The 25,762-nt window shown below is 40.4% G+C and overlaps 1 protein-coding gene across 1 annotated transcript; it reads right to left on the bottom strand.

Annotated features, from left to right (window-relative positions):
• Nucleotides 1–649: 649 nt before the first annotated feature.
• LOC147333613 (protein NLRC3-like) lies at nucleotides 650–24,153 on the bottom strand. Its single transcript, XM_086286327.1, has 10 exons — nucleotides 24,018–24,153; nucleotides 22,219–22,457; nucleotides 16,953–16,994; nucleotides 13,885–15,676; nucleotides 13,539–13,712; nucleotides 13,093–13,266; nucleotides 12,735–12,908; nucleotides 5,768–5,941; nucleotides 3,855–3,901; nucleotides 650–2,446 (listed from the first exon to the last, which is right to left on the bottom strand). Exons 1-10 carry the CDS (start codon nucleotides 24,089–24,091, stop codon nucleotides 1,911–1,913), a joined length of 3,426 nt encoding a protein of 1,141 aa, XP_086142453.1. The 5' UTR covers nucleotides 24,092–24,153; the 3' UTR covers nucleotides 650–1,910.
• Between the last annotated feature and the right edge of the window lie 1,609 nt (nucleotides 24,154–25,762).

Below are 25,762 nucleotides of genomic sequence, written 5' to 3'. Positions count from 1 at the left end.
TTTTGATGGTGACAGATAGCGAACCACTGATATTTCTACTGAGAGATTTGGAGCCAGCGAGGAATAGAGGAGGCTCTGTTGTGTGGGAGTATTTTGAGTTGATTTTTGTCAATCGGGTGGGTTTTCCAGCTTTGTGTTCTGGCCGTTTGCTTTTGTTTTGTGCGTGTTTATTATATCTGAAAACAGGAAAAAGGTAAAATGTCAAACATCTGCTTCCATAATATAAATATCATTAAATAACTTTAGAAAAACTTCCACTTGATTCTTTACATGTAATGTTGTAAAAATATATATTTTATTGTTTAATTAATCTGAAAATGTTAGTCTGCCAAATGTGCAGCAATTGAATTTCTTTATTCTCTTTAGCTGATAGTTTGTGGGGCCCAGGTAGACTGTATAACTGCATCTCTACCAGTTTCTCTGCACTCCAGCCTCCTCTGGGCCATGTGAAGGGATTTTCCTTAAGGCAGGTTAAATGATGTCCACGAAAAGGAACAGGTTCGGCCATCGCACACTAGAACAAATTCTTTTTTTAAATAAAAATGAAAAAGGGTTACCGTCAATGCATCATGTTTTTAATTTGCAAGTTCATAAGCATTTTCCTTTTCCATTTCACAATCAATTCTACCCCCAGGTCAAAAATATGTCTGGGAAAATTTCCCTAATATATTATTTATAAATATACCCGTCTAGCGGTTAATTGCATAAGTGCATGGAGGCAGGACCTCAGAGCAGTAACATACTCCATAATGTGTTTTACATTATTATATGTATATATTATATGTAACATGGTATTTTTCAATTATTGTATTTACCAACATCAAGAAGTCACAAGCAAAGGAAGACCACACCATGGTGCATGTTTAAACAAGGAGAGTTTACTGGTCAAAACTATTTATTAAACAAATAAAACACATTTTTTTAACCACCACAAAATACACGTTCAAAGCAACACAACAGCGGCCCAATATCAGACAGAACTCCACTGTGTAGAGTGGGCAATTATAATGAAGTGGTTGGGTTTATTTTGTGGATTCAAGCTGCTCTTCCTATTCTTGGCCACCAGATGTCACCAGAGAGGACTGAGTTGAAAAGCTTCGAGTAATGAACCGTTTTTCAATACAAGCTTCAGAAAGCTTCATTTGGCCATCACTAGTAAATAGGATTAGCAGACGATTGAAGTTCTTTTAAGCATACTTTATTGCTGGCATCTCCATTTAACATAAAACAATCACACATGCAAAAATCCCACTGGCTTTAGTAGTAGTGTTTGCTTTAAAACACATGCATGGATGTAAAGAATGTAACTACTGCTACCACAAACAAAACCCGGGATATTGTGTGTTAAGAGAAGTTACACCAGCAATGTCTAAATCAAAGCATTATGGCTGACTGTAAAATAACAGAACACAGAATAACAATATATGCAAGTGACAAATGTCAAATTAATTCTGTCCTAGCCACTTTGTCACAGGCTGAAACATTTTCAAATGATAAGCTTCCAACAATGAGTGAAACAGTAAGAGCATGTGGAGAGTTTGGAAACATCCCATTAAGAAAAAGAAATCAAACATTTGGATTCATTTTAATGAGCTCAGATTTGTTGAAAATGCAGAGGAGCTGGTTGTGAACTGAGCTTCAGAGAAACACAACATACTGATATTCACTGTGAAGCTTTGAGTGGAACAAGACACAAAAACAACACGTGGATCCTGCAATAATCGGAGCTTCCATCTTTAAAGGACTGAAGAGGAAGAGCTTTACAAGGAATCCTTTAGAACAGTTTAAAACATTAAAATCAGTTAAAAACTGGTTGAATCCATGAGTGAAAGAGTCAGAAATGTACAGATTGAACTGATCTCTTCAACAGTAAGTGTTTCTCTAACAGGAGGACACTCTTTACACTCAACTCAGCACAGACTCACTGAAGAATCAGGATTAACCCAAAATCCAGGATAAAGAGTTTGAGTGAATGTGGTGTTGAAGGTGTGGAGGTGGATCAGAGTGTCAGAGGAGACTCTGTAGAAGGACAGAGTGCCAGCAGGACAGTCCACATACACTGCTACTCTGTTAGAGGCAGAGGAGGAGGAGGAAGAGGAGGAGATGGATGTTTTTATCTTATTGTGCCAGACAGACTGAGGACCATCATCAGAGCAGCTCAGACTCCAGGACAGATCATTGAGTCCAAACACACAGTCATTACTGCTTCCTTCCCTTCTGATTCTTCTGTAACTCACTGATATATCAACGTTTTCTCTCCACTCGACCTCCCAGTAACAGCGACCAGTCAGACCATCTCTACACAGCAGCTGCCACTTGACATCAAATCTGTCTGGATGATCAGGATATGACTGAACCTCCTCCACATGTGTCACCTTCCTGTTGTTGTCAGACAGTTGGAGCCTTTTGTTTACTGTGTTTGTGTCAATTGTGAGTTGACAGGAATCTGACGGAGAGAACAAACACAATCAAGCTGCAGATCCATCATCTGTTCATTGATTGTGTTGAGATTTAAATATATATTTTAAGGCTTATTTGCTGATTATATTGTTTTATGTATAAAAAAAGGGCCAGCTTTGAGACAACTGGCCTTTGGGGGCTGTGCAGGGGTCTCTCTTCCGGAAGATGATTGAATAAAACAGAAATATAAATGTTTTGACCACTATGACTCAGGTTTTCTCTGTTCTATCGTGTCTAGGGATGGGTATTGATAAGATTTTAACGATTCCGATTCCATTTTCGATTCTGTTTAACGATTCGATTCTTTATCGATTCTCTTATCGATTCTTTTTTAAAAAAGGAGAACACTAAGGTCGATTAGCTTAGAACTTTGTTTTATATCTTCTCTTTGAACAAGATAGAAATTTAGGAGTAACATGGCCTTACAAACCCAACAGTGAGATCTTAAGAGATCCAGCCTACGGCTCTTCAATGGGGTGTCACAGGGTCCCCAGGAAAAAAAATTGTAAATGTAAAATAATAAAATAAATATTCTTCTGTAGCAATAACAAAGTATAACATAAATTGTTCTGTGGCAATTACACAAGAATATCCAGTAATGCCCCTGCCTACAATTAAACACATTCACTTACCAAAAATCGGGGCATCTGCTGTGGCAAATGGGTTCAAGCCTTTGACCACAAACTTAGACACTGCTCGGTGACATTCGTCTATCCTGCCTGAAAGGAGACGCTACCGGTAGACTGCAGCAAGAACTGCCAGCATCTGAGCCAGACTCTGTCTCATCATGGTCACCTACATGTACAGTAATGGCAGGTTTTGTAATAAGGCAGATCGCGCTAACATAATATGCGCTGTTGTTGATTATTTACCTGCCGCATTAACGGGAGAGGACATGCAAACGTTACCGCTGCTGCTGGGTTGAGAGTCACGAGTCCGGAGCGGAATTAAAAACGCGTGTCATCGCGTGTTTTGTGAGCAAATGCTTTTGCATATTCGTAGTGTTTCCTCCCTTAAATGAAATATCTACTTTGCAAGTTGCCCTGTTGTCATCGGTTCTCATAAAGTATAATCAAACTTTTGAGCGTTTGAGCCGCTTAGGCGCCGTGTTTCCTGCCAGGTAAATGACGCTCCGCAACGTGGTGACGTCATTCGGGGCGACTGGAATCGATAAGGGAATCGTTTGCAAAAATGGCAAACGATTCCAAGGAATTGAAACAGTGGGAACCGGTTCTCAACAAGAACCGGTTTTCGATACCCATCCCTAATCGTGTCTAATTGACACTTTGATGATGACTCCTGACATCAGAGATGTGAATGAGTGATGTGAAAGTTTGAAGATGGTTGAATGTGTGCTGCTTTGTTTTCATGAATCACAATAAAAACACACTTACACTTCTTCAGACCTGGTCTCAACCATCGGACTCCAGCAGGCTCCACCCTGAAAGGAGGAGGGGGGTCAGACCAGCACAGTCAGCATGCACACATGGACATTACATGGCTCTCATACACATGAACATTCACAGTGTTCATCAAAGTGAAAGCTCGGAGGAATGAATTGTCTGTGGTGTCTGTTTTTGTTAACAACACTCTGTATCATCTGCCTGAAGAAAGAAATGCGAACAGTTTATCTCCATGATGTGAAAGGTCTATAGAGATGTGTTTGTCCCATTTCCTCATTCTGGACCTTTCCAGGTCCTGGATGGAGGAAAGACAGCACAGATGAGCCTCTCTAAAGACCTTATTGTCTGTTGCTTCATGACTGAGGCCAACAAGACAGTGACGGAAACAGGACAGGAGTGGATGATGGCCAATTTCTCCAGACTGCACAGGGTTATATCTTTGTATTAGTTCTGACACATTCATCAACACCATATCTCGAGTCATTGGAGAAAATATCTGAGTAGAAAAAGGTCAGATTTTTACTGTAAAAACCACAAACATGTTTAACCAATCATTTTCAGAACTTGAAATGCTCATAGAATTTGTGCATTTTAAAAAGTGATGCATACGTTTTGCAAACAACATGCAACTATTTCCCTAAAAATGCAGCCAAGGCCTCAGGTGGTTTTATATAAGCATTTCAAACTTCACTATGTCACAACCCGGCTCAAGGACGTGACAAGCAAGTGGGATAACACATACAGTCTTTTAAAGGCTGTAAGATATTTTTAATGAAAATAAGGTGAAGAAAGTTTAACACAATTTAAATGATATAGCAGCCATAACAAAAGCGCCGAATGAACACGATGGATGCCAGACAGAGAGAGATTCAATCAAGGTGGCTTTATATGCTGGGACTGGCCTTCTCAGGTGTGCTGCGTCTATAATTGGGTCAGCTCAACCTACCACTTACCTGAAAAAGACAGGCAACAAGAAAAGCAAAACACAAGGCCAGCCCACTGGCTGTCACAACTAGTAGAACTGACACACAAAACCAAAGAATGACTACACTACACACTAACTGTAGCACACACAACTGATACAACGTCCATTTCGTGGGCAGGAAAGGAAAATTCCTTTGTTATGTCATTATCAATTAAGTACAAAAAAGGCAGGGGTGGATTTGAGGTGTGGTGCTTGCATTTGGAAGAGTTTGCTGTAAACTAGGGGTGGGTGGTATAAACGGTAAACTGTAGAAACGATATAAATTTGGCGGTAGAGCTTTTGACTATACCGCTCTGCCTCGATAGCGTATGTTGATGGTGTCATCAAGCTGCGCCTGTTTTGGTTCAAAGCATCGCATCATCTGCAAATTATGCCAGGCCACAGTAATGGCAAAGCGACAAAGCAAGTTTTGGAATATGTGGAAAGCCAAAAACTGCGCTCCTTCCACTTCCCTACCATTGAGTCATTAATGTTACATACCCTAAAATGAAGGGATTATGTTAAGAAAATGCTTTAGTTTGTCACATTTTTATGCAAGCTTTTTGTTTAAACCAATGAATTAAAGCTGAAAGTCTGAACTTCAACTGCATCTGAGTTTTTTTATTTAAAGTTCACCGTGGTAACCCAAAATTGCAAACTGTTGTCTCTGTCCAAATATTTATGGACCTATTTGTAGGTCTACTTTTAATGAAACTCACAACATGACTTATCTGTTATCATGTTCCTGCAAACAGGCTCCTTGGAGACCCCCTAAATAAATATCCATGTACTATCCAGCTAGACTAGTGTGTCTGTCCCTGAAAATATTCCTGCATGTGTGATTGTTCATGTCTCATCTGCAGGAAACAAACAGGAAGTGAGTGAAGGACACAGGAAATGTTTCCAGCTCTTTCTCCTCTATCAGACATTCTCTCCATACCTGAGAGTGTCCAGTCTCCAGCCTGGATCCTTCAGTCCAGCCGACAGAAGCTCAATTCCCGAGTGCCCTGGATGATTGTAGCTCAGGTCCAGCTCTCTCAGATGGGAGGGGTTGGAGCTCAGAGCTGAGGCCAGAGAAGTACAGCCTTCCTCTGTGATCAGACAGCCTGACAGACTGCAGACACACAAAACAACAATCCATCTGTCAACAATCATTTTCTGTTTGTCACATATAATAACATCTGTCCATTTACATGCATTAAATTTAACTTTATTTATAAGTGACAATTCCCAAAAGACAACAGCAGTCATCTCAAGCTGTTTAACAGTGTAAGGTAACAGCAATATACTACAATATTAGAGAGAAAGCCCCAACTATCAGACTATCTACTTTGAGCAGTACTTGGTGATGGTGGGAAGGAAGAACTCCCTTTGACACAAAGATCCTCCCTGTGAATACAGGCTCCAGGAGGAGCATCTACCATGACTGGTTGCAGGGTGAGGGGAAAGAGAAGAGATGAGCTCAGAGAGACAAGAACAAAATACAAACTAGGGAGAGAGGAGACAAAAGTTAAGGACATGCAGTAGTGACATATAAAAGCATCAGGAGTGAAAAGAGGGGAGTGGAGAAGAAAGCAGAGCATCATGGGAAGTCCACCAACAGCCTTAGCCGATAGCAGAATAACTAAGGGATGGTTCAGGGTCACCTGATCCAGCTCGAACTATAAGCTTTATCAAAAAGGAAAGCTTGAAGCTGATCTTCAAAGTAGAGAGGGCGTCTGTCTCCTGAACTCAAACTGGGAGCTGCTTCCACACCAAGTCCAACATAGCCAGGCTGAGTCGTTATATTAGTCCAAAGTAAAGTCAGAAAGTCATTATTTGTGTCACATTTTAGTGGAAATGTAGAAAAACTATCCAAAAGTTATTTCTAAATCTGATATTAAACAGTTTAAATGGTGAAAAAAACTGTAAAGAAAAGAGAAAGTCAATTAAAAAAAGAGAGTCGATAAAAGGCTCTTTAGAGGGTCACCAGTTTAAAACTCAGACTTTTAAACTGGTGATTCTCCTTCTCTGCTCCATTTCGTCTCTAGACTTCCTGTTCCTATGAGGGATTTGATTAGCTGAACATCCTTCTGGCCTTTCTTTAGTTCTTTGGGTGCTAATCAAAGGAGAAAACACACGGGTCATGTGACGTGACATAAGGAGCGCTCTGATTAGTTGGGATTCACAAACTAGGGAGGCATTACAAAACTAAGCTTAGCTTTGCAGTGCCAAGAAGATCTCTTAAATAGGGATGAGACACTCAACACTGACGTTTCCACAGTTTGGAGCTTCTAAAGTGCAGATGTTTGGAAACGCTGCGCCGTGGTTCAAACAGTCAGATCACGTGATTCCGGCTGCCACAGGTAGCATACCTGCTGCTTTCAGGCATTGCCAGGCTCAGGAATTCCAATTTTTGATTGGCTGGTCTTTTGGACTTTTTGGGCCTTGTAATGACTGAATGAATGCTTTTCATTCAGAGAGAGAGCCACACACTGTCTGTAACATCATTAGAATATCTCAGTAAAAACACCACCTCTCCTTCAAGGACTAAATCAAACAGGCACCAGTTTTCAGCTCTGTCTGCGCTCTACTTCTTTCTACTTTCTTCTTTTCTACTTTCAACAGAAAATATGATTTACTGCAATCAGGGATATCATCCTCACTGTCAGCAGTTACTCACACACTGTGTGTAGAAATAAAGAAAATATTGATACTAAGTAAAGTAAGTAAAGTAAAATTTTATTTATATAGCACCTTTCAAGATAAAATCACAAAGTGCTTTACAGAGGCAGAAAACAGACAAAATCTAAAACAAAACAAAATCAACCAAAAGCGAGTTTAAACAGATAGAAAAAAAAGCAGTTAAAAACCTGAGTCCACAGATCTCAAACTTAGAGGGAGCGAGTTCCAGAGTCTGGGAGCCACTGATACAAACGCTCTGTCACCTTTTGTTTTTAACGTTGTATGCGGGACAGCCAGCAACCCCTGGTCACAAGACCTCAGGGACCTGCTGGGGTCATAAGGAAGAAGAAGATCACTTAAGTAAGTTGGAGCTACACCGTGCAGGGCCCTATAAGTCATGATTATGATCTTAAATTGGACTCTGAACTTGACAGGGAGCCAATGCAGCTGAATCAGCAGGGGAGTGGCATGGGAGTGTTTGTGATGCTTTGTCAGAAGCCTGGCAGCAGCATTCTGAACACCCTGCAGTTGTTCCAGGGAGGCATTACTTAAGCAAGTAAACAAGGAATTACAATAATCTAAGCGAGATGAAACAAAAGCATGAATAATCATTTTCAATTCGGAACGTGACACAATGGGAGTCAGCTTAGCGATATTTCTTAAATGGTAAAAACAAGAGCAAACTAAAGATTTAACGTGTGTGTCCAGCGTCAGAGCTGGATCAAATGTAACACCAAGGTTCCTAATGGATGATTTAATATAAGAAGCAAGAGGGCCTAGATTTTTAACCACGAGGGGAACAAATTTCTCAGGAGCAAAGACAATGACTTCCGTTTTATTAGCATTTAGTTGAAGGTAATTACCAGCCAGCCAATCTCTAACGGAATCTAAGCAGGACTGCAGGATTTAGAGCTTAGAAACATCAGGTGGCCTAAAAGAGATATATAGCTGAATATCATCTGCATAACAATGATATGAAATATCAGAGAAACAGCTGAGAAGTTGCAGAAGAGGGAGTAAATACAACAAAAACAATAATGGTCCCAAGACAGAGCCCTGAGGCACCCCATAGGCAAGAGAGCTGACGGAGGATCTGAACTTAGAGGTAGCCACAGAGAAAGATCGATTTGACAAATAGGATTTAAACCATTCCAATGCGGTACCCAATACGCCCACCCAGTGGTTTAATCTATCTAACAAAATAAGATGATCAACAGTGTCAAAAGCAGAGGTCAGATCCAGCAACATCAAAACAGTGCACTCTCCAGCATCATAATTCATCAAAATATCATTAAACACTCTAAGAAGTGCAGTTTCGGTAGAGTGAGCCAGACGAAAGCCAGATTGAAGTTTATCAAGAAAGTTGTGCTCATCTAGAAAATCCGTGAGTTGCTTGGCCACAACCTTTTCTAAAATTTTGGCAATAAAAGGCAATTTTGAGATGGGTCTGTAACTGGAAAGCAAAGAAGGATCTAGTTTAGGTTTTTCAAAAGTGGGTGAATGACAGCACTTTTACAGTAAACAGGGACCTGACCAGAGAGCAGAGATGCATTAATAATTTTAAGAACACTAGGACCAGTAGACTCAAAAACATTTTTAAGTAAAGACCCGGATAAAATATCAAGGGGGCAAGAGGATGATCTCATTGAAGTGACCAGCTTCAACAACTCAGGTAAAGACACTGGTGAAAATCTTTCAAATCTGACAGGCTTAAGTAAAATCGGAACAGGCAAATGGTACATGGAGGGAGAGATTTTGCTCCTTACATTGCTAACCTTTTCAACAAAGAAGGAAAGAAATTTTTCACAGTCTTCATTCGAAGAAATGGGGACAGCAGCAGAAGCTGGAGCAACAATATCCCTAATAGTGTCAAATAAAACCTTAGGGTTACCTCTTCTCCTAGAGACTAGGTTTGAAAAATAAGCAGCCCTTGCATCACGAATTGAAGCGTTAAAAGAAACTAAAAGGTCTTTTAAATGAAAGAGATGAACCGGTAAACAAGTCTTTCTTCACAAACGCTCAGCTTTACGACAGACACGCTTTAAACAGCGAATGCTGTCGTTTATCCAGGGCGAGGGTTTTGTAACAGGGGCTAGTCTAGTTTTAATAATGCAAATATTATCGATAATAGAAAGACATTAATTATTAAAAAGATTTGTTAATAAATCAACATCATTAGAAGCAGGCAGAACCAAATTAAAAACGTCAGAAAATCACCTCTCTCCTTAACTAAACACAACTCCCCCTCTTCTCCCATCGCTTCACCTGCAGGCAGTGACAAGATGGACACGGCAAATCTCTGTTAACAAGTTTCCGCGCATTGCCCCGTGTGTGTGGCTGGACGGCGTCAACGTGTTAACGAGCTAACCATGCCAATGCCGTGCAGCCTCAAATCCTTTCATTCTCTCAAAAGTTGACAGCGCGCCTTATGCATGAATTCTGGTTGTGCTTGATGACTGCGAAACGATTTTATGTGGAACAATGCGCTCAGCAATCTGTCAAAAAAAATTTAATACGACTTTGGTAAGCTACAGAGCTGCACCGCTTGATGGCTTGTCGGAGCATTACGGCTACCGAGGCGCCTCGAGTAGTAATACGTACTGTGCTTCAACGTAATATTACAGTATTGTGTGTGTTTAAGGACCATAAATGGCACCTGTTAAGAGACATGGTTACGAAGCGGATTTCAAACTCCAGGCTGTCAGTCACGCAGTTAAAGTCAGGAACAGAGCAGCTGTGAAATCTGTATCTTTGTTATTATGCTCAGCGTTTCTTAGTTTACATTTTGAATTGTGAGCTTTTTGTTATGCACAAAAACAATGTTTTCTTTTATTTATGGAGCATTATTGTTTAATAAATGCTTAATTTATTTTTGAGTAGTTTTTTTCATGTACATCTATGCTGTATGTTAATAAAAGTGCCTGTGTGACATCTGGGACACAGCTTTGAATAAGAACTCTTTTTGTTCCTACTTTATGGCTTTAAAAAAAAAAAATATCGAGACATATCTTATATCGCCATCCAGCTAAAAAAATATCGAGATATGAATTTTGGGTCATATCGCCCATCCCTAGTTCAGAAGATATTCAGCAGAGGACGACTTAAAGATATGCGTGAAATTGACGCTTATGATTGGTCAGAATTAGCATCTGAGAATGTGACAAATGCTTACTGTTTTAGAAAGAAAGAAAACACATACAGAGAGGGAAGTGATGGAAGTGAGGCAAAAGGTACATGTGTCACGCTGTAGGTCACGTCAGGTGGAAAAGAAAAGTAAATGGTATCTTATGTCTGTGAAGGTTCTCAGTCATCCAGGTCATCGTAGTCGTAGAGCATGGAAAGAAAAGTGTCTGGACCTCTTTAAGTTGCTTGAAGACGTTTCACCTCTCATCCGAGAAGCTTCTTCAGTTCTGTCAGAAAGAAGCTTCACCTCTCATCCGAGAAGCTTACTCGGCTGCCGTATCGCCAGAAGGGTGATACAGCACCCTCACGTCTGTCAGTCTGCCCCAGGGCAGCTGTGGCTACAACTGTAGCTGCCTCTAACAGTGTGTGAATAGTGGAACACACCCATATGCGCTCAATGTCAGCACATTTACAACACCCTCACAGTGCACATAGACATATAGGTCACACACACTCAAGCTCATACACGCCTGCTAATATTAGTTAATATGCACACACATAGTCAGAATTATGAAGCGTTACACCACATATCTTTTTTCCTCTTTAAACAAGTGTCTAGATTCTCTTCACCCGTAAAACAAAATATCCAGCGTACATCATTAGCCATATACACACAAATATGGGCACACTAAGTTTTATAAATTGGTAAATGTAAATGAAGATGGCACCAGAGAAAAGAGGTTAAAGATATTTAAGCAGCTCAAAAAACTAAAGGCAGATGTTGTTTTATTACAAGAGACTCACAGATGTGTCACAAGTTTAAAAGAACTTAAAACACCTGAGTTTCATAATGTGTTTGCCTGTTTTAAATCTAGACAAAGGGGAGTAGAGTAAAATTGTTGATTTTATAGTATGCGATACAGTTATAGATCCAGAGTACAGATTCTTAAATATTAACCATCTATACTTAACAAAAAGTTATGTATTTTAAGTCTATATGGCCCAAATGTTGATGATCGCTCATTCTTTCACAGATTTTTTAGTGCATTCTCTGAACACCTAGACTGCTTTTTCTAGGAAGCGAACTCAACCTTGGACTGAATGAAGAAATGGACAGGCTAAACACAGCAGGAACTCAGCGCAATTGGCAGTCCACAAATATAATCAAACAGTATATAAGCGTCTTTGGTCTTTGCGATGTATGGCGCTCCCATCACCCCAACAGTAAGGAATATACTTTCTTCTCACATGGTTATCACTCCTACTCTCGTCTGGATTATTTTCTAGTCAGCAGCTCACTGTTAAGTAAAAATTCAGACACTAAACTTCACCCTATCGCTGTCAGCCATCATGCTCCTGTATCTTTAACACTAATACATAAGAAGAACACTAAGAAGAAGTAAAAGCTGGAGGTTTAATACATCAGTACTCAAACATAAAGACTTTATTAAATATTTTAAAAAAGAGTGGTCTTTATATTTAGACTATAGTGACACTCCTGGAACATCAGCATCTGTTCTATGGGAAGCAGGGAAAGCTGTGATGAGAGGTAAAATAATTTCTTTCTCATCACATAAAAAGAAAAAAGAAAACAAAAATATACAGGAACTAGAAAAAAAAACATCAAATCCTTAAAAAAAAGAAAGAAAACCCTACATGTCAGACCAAGATCAGGAAATACTGAACAAAACACGCGAAACAAAATTAGAATTAAATTAAATTATTAATTTAAAAATGAATAAATTCCTAAGCAAAGACTTCCCTTGCAGAATTTCGAACACAATAACAATTTTGTTATTCTTAGATAATCAAACAAACAATATTTTAGGGATTTCTACGAAACTTTATGTTTACCACTAAAAATGAAATTCATCAGTTTCTTGACAATGTAATTCTTCCAAAATTACTAGACAGTGAAGCAATAGCACTGGATTTGCCTGTGACACCAGGGGAACTCCAGGAAGCCCTGATAAGTATGCCTAATAATAAGCCTCGAGTTCCAGATGACTTTCCTGCAGAATTCTACAAATAATTCTGGACAATTCTGGCACCTGTATTACAAAGAATCTTGCAGGAAATCAAGGAAAAAAGATCATCTGTGGAAAAGTTGGAATCCTCACCTGAGAGTTTCCACTGCACACTGTGAACTCTTTAGTCTAGCAGACAGAAGCTTTACTCCTGAATCCTGCAGGTCACAGTTACTCAGATCAAGCTCTCTCAGACTAGATAACTGGGAGCTGAGAACTGAGGACAGATCTTCACAGATTCTCTCTGAGAAGTTACATCCACTCAGTCTGAAAAATAAAAGACAGTCTATAAAACAAATACTCTGTAAAGCTTGTTAATACTTTTCACATTAAATCTTGTCTTTCAATTTTCATAGGAAACATTAACATACTAAGATACAACATCATATGGATGAACTTAGCTTAAATATTTAATTAATAAATCTAAAAACAAAATGTAATTTGATCTGACCTCAGAGTATTCAGTTTACAGTTTAAACTTTGTAGTCCAGCAGACAGAAGCTTCACTCCTGATTTCCGCAGGTTTTTGATACTTAGGTCCAGCTCTGTCAGTCTCAATGACTGTGAGCTGAGAACTGAGGACAGAGCTTCACAGTTTTCCTCTGAGAGTTCACAGATGTTAAGTCTGAAGATAAAAACATGAATAAAGATTATTATTAAACAGTAATCAAGGTGCAATAGCGTATTGTCTTGTGCTGAGCAGGTTAGTAAAACTTTAACTTAAAAATGATTAAAAATGCTATGAAACAAGGTTAACTGGATAAAGTTTACCTTTACTGGTTAAATTGTTGATTATTTTTTTCGGTTTATATAAACAAAAAAGACATCAAACATATAAGCAACAGAACTAAACAGTTGAACTAAACTGTTGAATTAAACTAAACAAGTTGATCTGACCTCAGAATATTCAGTTTGGTGTGTGGACTCTCCAGTGCAGCACACAGAAGCTTTACTGCTGAAGCCTTCAGACTGTTGGTACTCAGGTCCAGCTCTCTCAAACGACAGGACTGGGAGCTGACCACTGGCAACAGAATTTCAATGCCTTTTTCTGACAGGTTACAGCTGCTCAGGCTGAGAGAGAAAGGAAAAAAAGAGAAAAGAAGATCATAGGGAAACCACTACCAACTGAGCTAATAATAATTGTTACTATTTTTTATGTTTTCGGCATTTCTGATTTATTTCCCATGATTTTAAGATTTTTACTGATTATAGGATTTTAAGTGATGAGTTCATGTTTACTTACAGAGCTTTTTTAGAGGCTTTGACCACTGGCAGCATTCTCAGAAGAGCCTCCTCTGAAGCAGAATATTTCTTGAAGTCAAACACATCCAGATCTCCTGATGACAGTAAGATGAAGGTCAGAGCTGAGCACTGAGCAGGAGACAATTTACCTGTGGAGAGACTTCCTGAGCTCCTGCCCTGCTGGATCTCCTCCACTAGAGAATGATCATTCAGTTCGTTCAGACAGTGGAGCAGATTGATGCTTTTCTCTGCAGACAGATTCTCATGGAGCTTTTCCTTGATATACTGGACTGTTTCCTGATTGGTCTGTGAGCTGCTTTCTGTCTGTGTCAGCAGACCTCGTAGGAGAGTCTGATTGGTCTGCAATGAAAGGCCCAGGAGGAAGCGGAGGAACAGGTCCAGGTGTCCATTTGGACTCTGTAAGGCTTTGTTCACAGCACTCTGGTAGAAGAAATGTAGTTTGTATTTTGTTCTGAGGGTTTTAAATAAGTGAGTTGTTTCTAGATTCAGCAGATTGAGTCCAGAGTTGATGAAGGTCAGATGGACATGAAGAGCAGCCAGAAACTCCTGAACACTCAGATGGATGAAGCAGAACACCTTGTCCCGGTACAGTCCTCTCTCCTCTTTAAAGATCTGTGTGAACACTCCTGAGTACACTGAGGCTGCTCTGATATCGATGCCACACTCTGTCAGGTCTGATTCATAGAAGATCAGGTTTCCTTTCTGCAGCTGATCAAAAGCCAATTTCCCCAGAGACTCCATCATCTTCCTGCTCTCTGGACTCCAGTGTGGATCTGTCTCAGCTCCTCCATCATATTTGGCCTTCTTCACTTTGGCCTGAACCACCAGGAAGTGGATGTACATCTCAGTCAGGGTCTTGGGCAGCTGTCCTCCCTCTCTGGTTTTCAGCACATCCTCCAGAACTGTAGCAGTGATCCAGCAGAAGACTGGGATGTGGCACATGATGTGGAGGCTTCGTGATGTCTTGATGTGGGAGATGATCCTGCTGGCCTGCTCCTCATCTATGAATCTCTTCCTGAAGTACTCCTCCTTCTGTGGGTCAATGAACCCTCTGATCTCTGTCACTCTGCCAACACACTGTGGAGGGATCTGATTGGCTGCTGCAGGTCGTGTGGTTATCCAGAGGCGAGCAGAGGGAAGCAGTTTCCCCCTGATGAGGTTTATCAGCAGCACATCCACTGAGGTGGACTCTCTAGGGTCAGTTAGGATTGTAGTTTTGTGGAAGTCCAGAGGAAGTCGACACTCATCCAGACCATCAAAGATGAACACAACCAGGAAGTCTTCAAAGCTGCAGATTCCTGCTTCTTTGGTTTCAGTAAAGAAGCGATGAACAAGTCCCACCAAGCTGAACTTTTCCTCTTTCAGCACATTCAGCTCTCTGAAAGTGAATAGAAATATGAACTGGATGTCCTGGTTGGCTTTGTCTTCAGCCCAGTCCAGGGTGTATTTCTGTGTTAAGAATGTTTTCCCAATGCCAGCCACTCCCTTTGTCAGCACTGTTCTGATTGATTTATTTCTTCCAGGTGAGGCTTTAAAGATGTCTTCTCGTCTGATTGTAGTTCCTAGTCTGCCTGGTTTCCTGGATGCTGTTTCAATGTGTCTGACCTCATGTTCATCACTGACCTCTGCAGTCCCTCCCTCTGTGATGTAGAGCTCCGTGTAGATCTGATTCAGAAGGGTTGGGTTCCCTGCTTTTGCGATCCCCTCAAACACACACTCAAACTCATCCTTCAGGTTACACTTGAGTTTAAGTTGACAGCACTGAAGAGTCTCTGAATTAAAAACAGTATTTGAGATGATTAGTCTACTATGGTCTATAATTTATATATTTATTTATTTGCATCTTAAATTTGTTTCAATTCATTAGATGTTTGGTTAAATATATGTTGTTCTTTTGAATTTCACCAAAACATGCTTTGTTTATTAAATATTTTATTTTGTGTTTTAATCTCCTGCCTATGTGATCTGAGTGTGTGTGTTCGTGTGCGCTGTGTGGTGATGTAGGTGCAAGCATGTGTGCCCCGGTCACAGCTCCTTTCAGCTTGACCGAAGGTAAGTCACTGCCACGTTGCTCTCAGCTAATGAAAATTTATCAAGACCGGAAGCTGCAATCTGAATATATCCAAACTGCTGCATTTTAATCTGTTGTTAACTGACTCAGTCAGTATGAGTTTTGTAGAGTGCTGAGTTTGCTAATTTCAGGTATTTTTTTTAATGAGTATTAGCTCGAAGATTCAGCTTTAACATTAGCTCTAACATTAACATTCTTCAATATTAAATATGATCAACCTATCTCTAATAATGGGCTATGTACCACAGGCCTTCTAGCTGGCTGTAGTTAAACCTTTACTCAAAAAGCCATCCATAGACCCAGCTGTCTTAGCTAATTATAGGTCAATCTCCAACCTTCCTGTCATTTCAAATATCCTTGAAAGAGTAGTTGTCAAACAGCTAACAGATCATCTGCAGAGGTTTATTTGAAGAGTTTCAGTCAGGTTTCAGAGCTCATCACAGCACAGAAACAGCTTTAGTGAAGGTTACAAATGATCTTCTTATGGCCTCTGACAGTGGACTCATCTCTGTGCTTGTCCTGCTAGACCTTAGTGCAGTTTGTATCTTATCTATCTAATAGTTTGTTCATGTAAATGGAGAGTTCTATTCATACGTTTTTTTCTTCCCGCTGTTGCCAAAGTGCTTGCTCATAGGGGGTCATATGATTGTTGGCTTTTTCCCTGTATGTATTATTGTAGGGTCTACCTCACAATATAAAGCGAGTTGAGGTGACTGATGTTGTGATTTGGTGCTGTATACATAAATTTAATTGAATATGAACCATCCTCACGTGTCATCTGAAGCTCTGTATCCATCAAGAAATCTAGTGAACTAAAGAGACTATTAAACCAACCAGATGTTCATTCAATAGAGCTCGGACTTTTGTCGTAATGCAGAGCTGAGGCTACAGAGAAACCAGAGCTCTGTTTAATCACATCAGGCTTTATGTGTTATGGACTTATCAGTATTTCCTGAGACCAACTACTGAATTCTTACCTTCTGATGAAAGTGATGAAGCTGCCTGGGCTGAAGGACTTCCTGTTGGAGGAAAGTTCAGCTTGAGTAATAAATTTGTCTTCGAAAAAATGTAAGTATGATATTTGTACTCAATTATTTGAGAAGGAAAGACAAAATAAAAAGTAAGACTAAAATACATTTATAAAATAAGAATGACAATATGAGATCCAAGATGGCGTCACAAATGGATGCCCTGGTACTTCAGTGCGCTACTGCCGTCTTGTTTTTCTGCATAATTTGTGTGTCTGGACATGCTTCTGGATATCCTTACACCAGAGAACTACAGGACTAACACACTTTTGTTTTTTTCCCAGTATTTGTCACATCTGCGATGGATTTACTACAGACTTTGGACACAATGAGGGCTGCTTCTAACAGCTTGGATGAGTTTAGAGACACTGTCACCTCCACTTCTGCGAGGATAGCATTGTGCCATCATGCACCACGGTGAGTTATAATAATGACAAACACTAGTTTACTCCTAAAATCAAACAGCTGTGGCTAGAAAAGTGAAAGGCGTTCAGATGCGGAGTCAGGGACTACTACAGAGGTTCAGTAAAGAAGTGGACACTGCTAAACACCAGCATTTTGAAAAGACACATCAGATCTCAGATAACGACTCAGCCTCTGTGTGGAAAAGGAATAATTTAGGAATATCACTAACTACAAGCCTAAGGCTACGTCCACACTAGCCCGGATAGATTTGAAAACTACGTTTTGATATGAAAACGCTCCACATCCACACAGTCATTTTCAGTTGTTTTCACAGAATTGCGCGTCCTCGTTGACACGGCCGAAAACGCTTACGTTCCAGTACTGCACATGCGTGAAATGCAAGAAGATTCAACCTGCCTCATTTCTGTCTGGCACTTATTTACTTTCTGGCTCTTTGAAACGTCGGGGCAACATGTCAAGGAAAAGCACCGAGTTTTTTTTTTTAAATGGACTAACAATGAGGTGGAGTTGTTGCTGCGAGAAACACAGAAGTACAAAGTTGCAAAAACGAGTGAAAGTTAAAAAAATGTGAAGAAAAGCTATCTGAAGCATGTACAAACTGATTTTAATCTTTAATAGGGCTGTCTAAATTGACAGCAAAGAAAACAAATGCTGTATAATTCCCTCTGCTATCTTAGTTTAATTGGTCACATGACTGCATCATATGACTAACATGCGTCATCATTTTAGAAAGTCTCAATTTTTCGCTGTCCACACTGCGATGCGAAAGCTCCGTTTTAAAAGAATGCATTTTCGAGAGCATTTTCAAAAAGCTGTGTTTTCTTTCGGGGAAAACGACATCTCAATGTGGATGTGAGGCCAAAACAGAGAGAAAACAAGTGGACGTGGCCTAAAACCCCCCACTCCACTGATGACTTGCTCTTGGACAACGCCCTCAACGACTTTTACTGTCGTTTTGATGAGCCGTCAAGCACCTTTCATACCCCCACCAGCCCCAACAATAGGGACACTTTGGACACTCATCACCCCACCTTCCCCTCTCCCCCACCACAGAGCCATCACTACAACCAAAGACTTCACCCACAACACCCCCCTTCTCATCCCACACCTATGAGGATCTCACACCACCTTCTCCCACTACAAACCTTCATATTCATGAAGCAGATGTGAGGAAGTAGTTTAAGAGCCTGAATGCTCAGAAAGCTCCTGACCCCTGTCACTCTCAGAGACTGTGCAAATGCAAATATGCCTGCTTCAAGTCCTCCACCACAGTCCCTGTCCCCAAGAAGCCAAGGTTTACTTGAATAAATTACTACAGACCTGTGGTTCTCACATCCGTGGTCATAAAATAATTTGAGTGCCTGATCCTCTCCTATGTCAAGACCCTCACGGTCCCCCTGCTTTTTGCATACAGTGCCAACAGGTCTGTAGACGATGCTATCAAGATGGCTCTACGCCTTAACCTGCAGCATCTGGAATTCCCAGCAACCTATGCCAGAATCCTGTTTGTGGACTTCAGCTCTGCCTTCAACACAATTCTTCCAGACCATCTCCAAGAAAAACTTTCCCAGATAATTATACTTGATCCCATCTGCTGGTGTTTCACTGACTTCCTGACTGAAGAAGAATGTCTTGGACTCCCGGACCATCATCACCGGCTCCCCCCAGGGCTGTGCTCTTTGTCCTCTGCTCTTCTCCCTGTACACCAACTGCTGTACCTCCAAACACCAGTCTGTCAAGCTAATTAAGTACCCATCGCGCCTTTGAATGAACGATAGTCTATAGCAGACCTTCCCAAAGTGGGGGGCGCAGAGCCATTGCAGGGTGTGCGCGGCATGAAAAGGAAAAAAAAAAAAAAAGAAATAAACAACAACCATGGGGCTCCCACACAAACGCAAAGCAGGAGATGAAGCATCGCTGAATATGTTTCCAAACCAACTTCATTCTAAGCCAAAGACTAGAAAATATGGTGAAGCATATCTGCCCTTTGGCTTCACCTGCACAAGTGCCGAGGTAGGTCTCCCTGCAGGATTGGTTTTCCCTGCATCGGGAGCAGCGCTGGGCTCTTCAAATCACGGACAAACAGAATCCCACATTCTTGATTTTTAGTTCACAAACACTTCTTGTAATGACTAACTACTCCTGACATTTTGGAGATGTTAGCTCTTTATACAGTAAAGTTACAGCGGGATACAAATAACATCAGGCTGATCCTGCCACAGTTTGTTCCCTCGGTTCAAATCACAAACAGTCTCTCACAGCTGTTTATGTTTTTAAACCCAGAGATGCATTTTTTGAAAAATGTATTGATAGCAATGTTGAATATTATTACACATGAAAAAACAACTACATGTAAAATAATCACACTGTGACGCCTCTGCCTTTGTAAATGGAGGGACAGTAACTGCGTGTCTATATGTAAGCCTGTAAAACCTGAAGATAGAGACAAAATACTGTTAATCCGACTATCTGCCATTCTGCAATTCCTCTCATGTAAACAATAACGTGGCGCACAGCTGACGTGAAAAAAGGCACATACCTTTAACATTGTGTGAGGAACTCTGTATTCCTCCTCCACACATAAACGCAAAAAATGAGTTTTAAAAAATCTTTGTTTTTGGTGATTCAAAACACCGTTTACGTGGACGAAACAGCTGCGTTTTCAAAAATACCCGTGTAGGTGCGGACATAGCGTAAAAGAGTTAGTAGTTTATTTTCTTACTACCTGTAGATTACTTGTATTTGCTTAATTGTTTACTAAATGTTTGAGGTATGAAATAAACCGCAATTGAGCAAAATATGGGTGTGTGTGGTTGGAGGATGTGTTAGTGCGTGCATGTGTGTGTGTGTGCGCGCACCGGTGGTCTATAGGATAACTGCTAACTGCAACAACAATACATGGTTAAAGTGGAACAGCGAAGCACAAGTACAAAAGCAAAGGGGTTGTCACATGATTCGGAAGGCATTCTGGGCTCAGCCAATCAGAGCCAGAGGATTTCGTTACGCGGGCATTTGCTCATAACACGGGCAGAAATATTGCCGTTAAGTGCCTTCTTAACTTGAATTTTTCGTTAGATGGGATATTCGTAAGTTGGGGTTCCACTGTATTTGAGAAGTGAAATGAAGGTTATTGGATTTACAGAAAGTGTGCAATAATTGCTTAAACAAAATCAGGCAGGTGCATAAATTTGGGCACCACAAAAAAAGAAATGAAATCAATATTTAGTAGATCCGTCTTTTGCAGAAATTACAGCCTCTAAACGCTTCCTGTAGGTTCCAATGAGATTCTGGATTGTGGTTGAAGATATTTTGGACCATTCCTCTTTACAAAACATCTCTAGTTCATTCAGGTTTGATAGCTTCCGAGCATGGACAGCTCTCTTTAACTCACACCACAGATTTTCAGTAATATTCAGGTCTGGGGACTGAGATGGCCGTTCCAGAACGTACTTGTTCTTCTGCATGAATGCCTTAGTGGATTTTGAGCAGTTTTTGGGGTCATTGTCTTGTTGAAAGATGCATCTCTGGCGCAGCTTCAGCTTTGTCACTGATTCCTGGACATTGGTCTCTAGAATCTGCTGATACTGAGTGGTATCCATGTGTCCTTCAACTTTGACAAGATTCCCAGTCCCTGCACTGGCCACACAGCATGATGGAACCATCACCACATTAAACTGTAGGTAGCAGGTGTTTTTCTTGGACTGCTGTGTTCTTTTTCCTCCATGACATAACACCCCTTGTTATGCCCAAATAACTAAATTTTAGTTTCCTCAGACCACAGCACTTTATTCCAGAATGAAGCTGGCTTGTCCAAATGTGCTTTAGCAAACCTCAAGTGTCTCTGTTTGTGCTGTGGACGGAGAAAAGGCTTCCCCTGCATCACTCTCGCATACAGCATCTCCTTGTGTAAAGTGCGCCGAATGGTTGAACGATGCACAGCGACTCCATCTGCTGCAACATGATGTTGTAGGTCTTTGGTGCTGGTCTGTGGGTCGACTCTGACTGTTCTCACCCTTCGTCGCTTCTGTCTATCCGAGATTTTTCTTGGCCTGACACTTCGAGCCTTAACTTGAACTGAGTCTGTGGACTTCTATTTTCTCAATATGTTCCTAACAGTGGAAACAGACAGCTTAAATCTCTGAGGCAGCTTTCTGTGTCCTTCCCTAAACCATGATGGTGAACAAGCTTTGTCTTCAGGTCATTTGAGTTGTCTTGAGACCCCCATGTTGCTGCTCTTCAGAGAAAACTAAAAGAGGAGGGAAACTTACAATTGACCTCCTTAAATACTCTTTCTCATTATTGTATCCACATGTGCATGTAGGTCAGGGGTCACTGAGCTTACCGAGCCAATTTCAGTTCCAATAATCATTTCTAAAGGTTTTGGAATCAATAAAATGACAACAGTGCCCAAATTTATGCACCTGCCTGATTTTGTTTAAACAATTCTTGCACACTTTTTGTAAATCCAATAAACTTCATTTCACTTCTCAAATACCACTGTGTGTGTCTCATATATGATATATTTAACTGACATTTTTTATTGTAACAACCAACGATTTATACAGGAAAATAATGACTATTAACAAGGTTGCCCAAACTTTTGCTTTCCACTGTATATATCAATCTCAGCACTTTTAAATTTTATTTAAGTGTTTGTCTTACAGCATGTTTTGCACTAAGTACTGCAGCAATTTCCTAATCTTGTAAACCTGCTCAACTTTAGGTAATAAATCCTTTCTGGTTCTGATTGTGTCAGCAGTGTTTAATGTTTCATTTTTCTCTTACTGACCTCCTTTCAGCCTCCCTAAAATCGACCTCGCCACCTCCATCACATGGTCTGAATACACCTGCACCATCACGTCTACTGTTTTCAGTCTGTCTGCGTTCTCCAGCTGGCACTTATAGATTTTAGGGAAGTCAGCTCCAGGTTCATACTGCAGGTAAAAGTGGAAAATCTTCAGCTCCTCTTCTCCCAAATTCTTCAACATTTCCAGCAGCTGCACTGGTGAGGGCTTCTCCATCTTTGATCTGTTAAACATGAAATCATGTGAACAGTCACAGTCTCTATCACATCTACATTTTACTAATTTAGTTTCAAGTTTTATTGTCATGTACAGATCCATAATGAAATTCTTTGGCTCGTGCCCCTCAGCTCTACATGAGCAGAGAGAGAGTGTGCAGTTATATTAAGGAGAGAATAACAGAAATTACCAGTGGTAATAATAAAAGACAAAAGGAGGGGAAAAAATTATTAGATATTACAGAATTTACGACTAGTTGGCATTTACAAGTTTCTGCAAGAATTTTACTAAAGAAATGTAGTACAGTGGAACCCCGACTTACGAAATTAATTCGTTCCCGAGGGTTCAGTGCCTTCGTAACTTGAATTTTTTGTGAAACGGGTATTCTTAAGTCGGGGTTCCACTGTATATTGCACAGCTGATTAACTGTTTGATCTGGATTATTTAGGTTTTACATTTTTTTTTCCTGGATGGATTGTTCTGTGATGGGAATAACATCACAAACTGAATAATAAAGAATCAACAATAAGACCTGATACAATAAGAACTAACCCCAAAAAACCAAAGAATCATTAAAAGAGAATTGTGCAGAAATAAGTGTGACATGTAACTTTAATCCTAACACTGCTGTTAAAGAGTTATACCTGAGGATGTTTAACGTGAGGTTTCTAAATCAGGAATCTGGTACCAAGGAAATCATTATAACAACATTTACAATATAATCATCTGATGATGGGTTAACTCTGTTCCTTGGAGATATTCTCAGGTTCCCGTTGAATCTAATGAGCTAGTTCTCCTCTGTCAGAGCAGACAAACACAAGTATTAGCTGAGCTTAAACTTAGGCCACTCACAGGCTGGAGCTGACCACTCGCTCTAAAACACACAAGTTTCACACAAATCCCAATAACTCAGAACATCTTTTTTCTGGTTTCAGTTGGAAATGTCTGACGCTCAAACTATTCATCCTCGTCTATCCAGCACCACCTGAGACATCTGAGTGGAAGTTCCTCCCTACACTGTGTTTGAAGCAAAGCACAAAGGAGACACCTGCTGGAGCATCTGCAGGTGTCCTACTCAGCCTCTTCACTACAGAAACACCTCCTACAACATCCACCCTTTACACTCTGACTGCTGTGTTCGTGGAAACACTCCAACACACACATATGAACATAGAAATGTGTGTGAAACACAGCTGAGCTGACATTAAACATGATAGAGGATTTATTCACAACAACATTTACACACACATTACCTCTTTGCAGGAGATAATACCTATATGAGACACAGTTTATGATTCAAATGTTAGAGATCCTGCGGCTGCCTTTGGGGTGTGCAGGGCTCTCTCTTCCGGAAGATAATTAAATAAACAATTATAAATGTTTGACCACTATGAGTCGGTTTTCTCTGTTCTATCATGGGGACAAAAGAATCTGGGTTCAATAAGGTCCAGGTTCATGTTTATGTTTAGTTCCTCGTTTCTTCCTGTGAATAATGATGGAGCAGTGATGTGAGTGCTGAGCTGTGACATGGAGAAGAGTCATGGACAGTTAGAGATGGTCATCTCACCTCTGAGCTTTGGTCTGGCTCTCATGTTCCCCACACAGAGTGCTTTTAGAGGGAGGGGCTCTTTCCTGCTTCATCTCAGTGTCAGCTGGATGCAGTCAGACAGCAGTGTGAGGCAGAGGAAGCTGCCATCAGCTGCTCTGCTATCAGTCCACTAGATGGAGCCTGAAGCACAAACGATGCATTCACTGACACACATGGATTTACTGGAAATGAGAACCATTTAGTAATCTCTCATATATATATATATATATATATATATATATATATATATATATATATATATATATATATATATATATATATATATATATATAGTCTCATGAACAACATTAACTAACTAATTGTTATTTACTAACTAATCTTAAATGACTGTTCAGCACAGAAATGAAGCCCAACAATCATGTTTTACAGTCCTGTGGTCTCAGCCTCAGATACTCAACTAATCAAAGTGATATCAGAACAAAAATGAATGACTAACAAAACATTTTCTCCTTCATTTCTCTCACACAAAGCTGTATGTAACGTGTCTCGCGGTTAGTATCATGGTTTGCTAACATCGATACACGAGCTGCCTCATGTTGCTTCCAGGTTGGGAAAGAATGAAAAGATAAACCATTTTCAAGCTTATTTTCTTGCTGGTCGTGCGATCGAACATTGCAGCCGACCACACAGCAAATACGAACCATGGCTGTTGTGTGTGCCTTCGCTCCCTTTTCACTTGCGCTAGACCCCCAAAATGGCGGATCGGGCCAAAATCCTTTCCACGTGACATCACGCTCCAAAGCCCTATCCGGTTGTTCAGTCTGACGTCACTAGCCGTGTCTGGGTCTAAACTCCGCTGCAGGTCCATATATCAAACGATCACTATGGCATTACTGAGAGTTGAAAAACTGTCTAAAGTCTTTCATCTTTAATAAAATGATCAGCGTTCTGCTCTACCAGGTGTAACAATTGAGTTTAACATCCAGGCATCAATGAAAACAGAATTTATGACATTTAACGGAGTTAGAAGTTAGCAGGGAGTTAGCTCGCTAGCTTCTATCTAACTACAATATAGCATGTCCTGACTGCGGGGTTTTGGAAACAAATTAAAACGTACAGCTCTGCTATCACTTCCAACATAAATGAAGACAGAAAACTAAACAGCAGTGACGTTTGTAGGGTTACTGAAGTTGGGCTAGCTGGTATATAATGATGTGCTACGTGACCGCTAGCGACACAGCTATGTTAGCATAATATAAACAAGCTAACTTTTTTTCCACTCGATAAAAGTTACCGTGAGTGTTTTCGGTGGTCAGGAACAAATGTAATCGCATGGCAGGATGCTGTAAAAGGACCAAACTTCAGCCAGGAGAACAACTGAGATAATACATCCACAATACGAGGTTAGTCATTCATATACTGCTGCATGGGCTGGGCTGTAGTTACATCCTAAGGTTTTAAAAACTGAGCTTAAATAAATGATTAGCGGTAATAAAAGCCGAGGGAGGTCAACAGTGATCACTGACTGTTTTAGGAGCTTTTTGAGATCAAATAGAAGAAAATACATAACATTAAAACATGAGAATATGTGAATCACGGTTTCATCTCATCTATTTTTTTTAACTTATTTACTATAGTTCACAGCAGATTACATGTTTAATCTGAATTATGGGAGACACCTGCCTAGTCACTGTTTCAGGGCTCCTCCTCAGTGGAGCTGCTGTCGTGTTTCCAGTTTCATTTATTGTGAACTGTGTTGCTGT

Source organism: Aulonocara sp. 'chitande type north' Nkhata Bay, linkage group LG3 (assembly GCF_057382095.1).
Source record: "Aulonocara sp. 'chitande type north' Nkhata Bay isolate Kocher_YH1m ecotype deep benthic linkage group LG3, A_spYH_male_GT1.1, whole genome shotgun sequence".
Lineage (NCBI taxonomy): Eukaryota > Metazoa > Chordata > Actinopteri > Cichliformes > Cichlidae > Aulonocara > Aulonocara sp. 'chitande type north' Nkhata Bay.
This window is presented reverse-complemented; position numbering and strand designations above follow the sequence as displayed.

Bases quoted from the DNA above. Each gene is read 5' to 3' on its own strand.
- LOC147333613 (XM_086286327.1), bottom strand. From the start codon at position 24,091: ATGAAGCAGGAAAGAGCCCCTCCCTCTAAAAGCACTCTGTGTGGGGAA. The intron at 15,677-16,952 runs GTAAGAATTCAG...TTTTTAATTCAG, and splicing joins TTCATCACTTTCATCAGAAG to AGACTCTTCAGTGCTGTCAA. The intron at 2,447-3,854 runs GTAAGTGTGTTT...TCTCTCCGTCAG, and splicing joins GAGACCAGGTCTGAAGAAGT to ATTCCTGTCAACTCACAATT.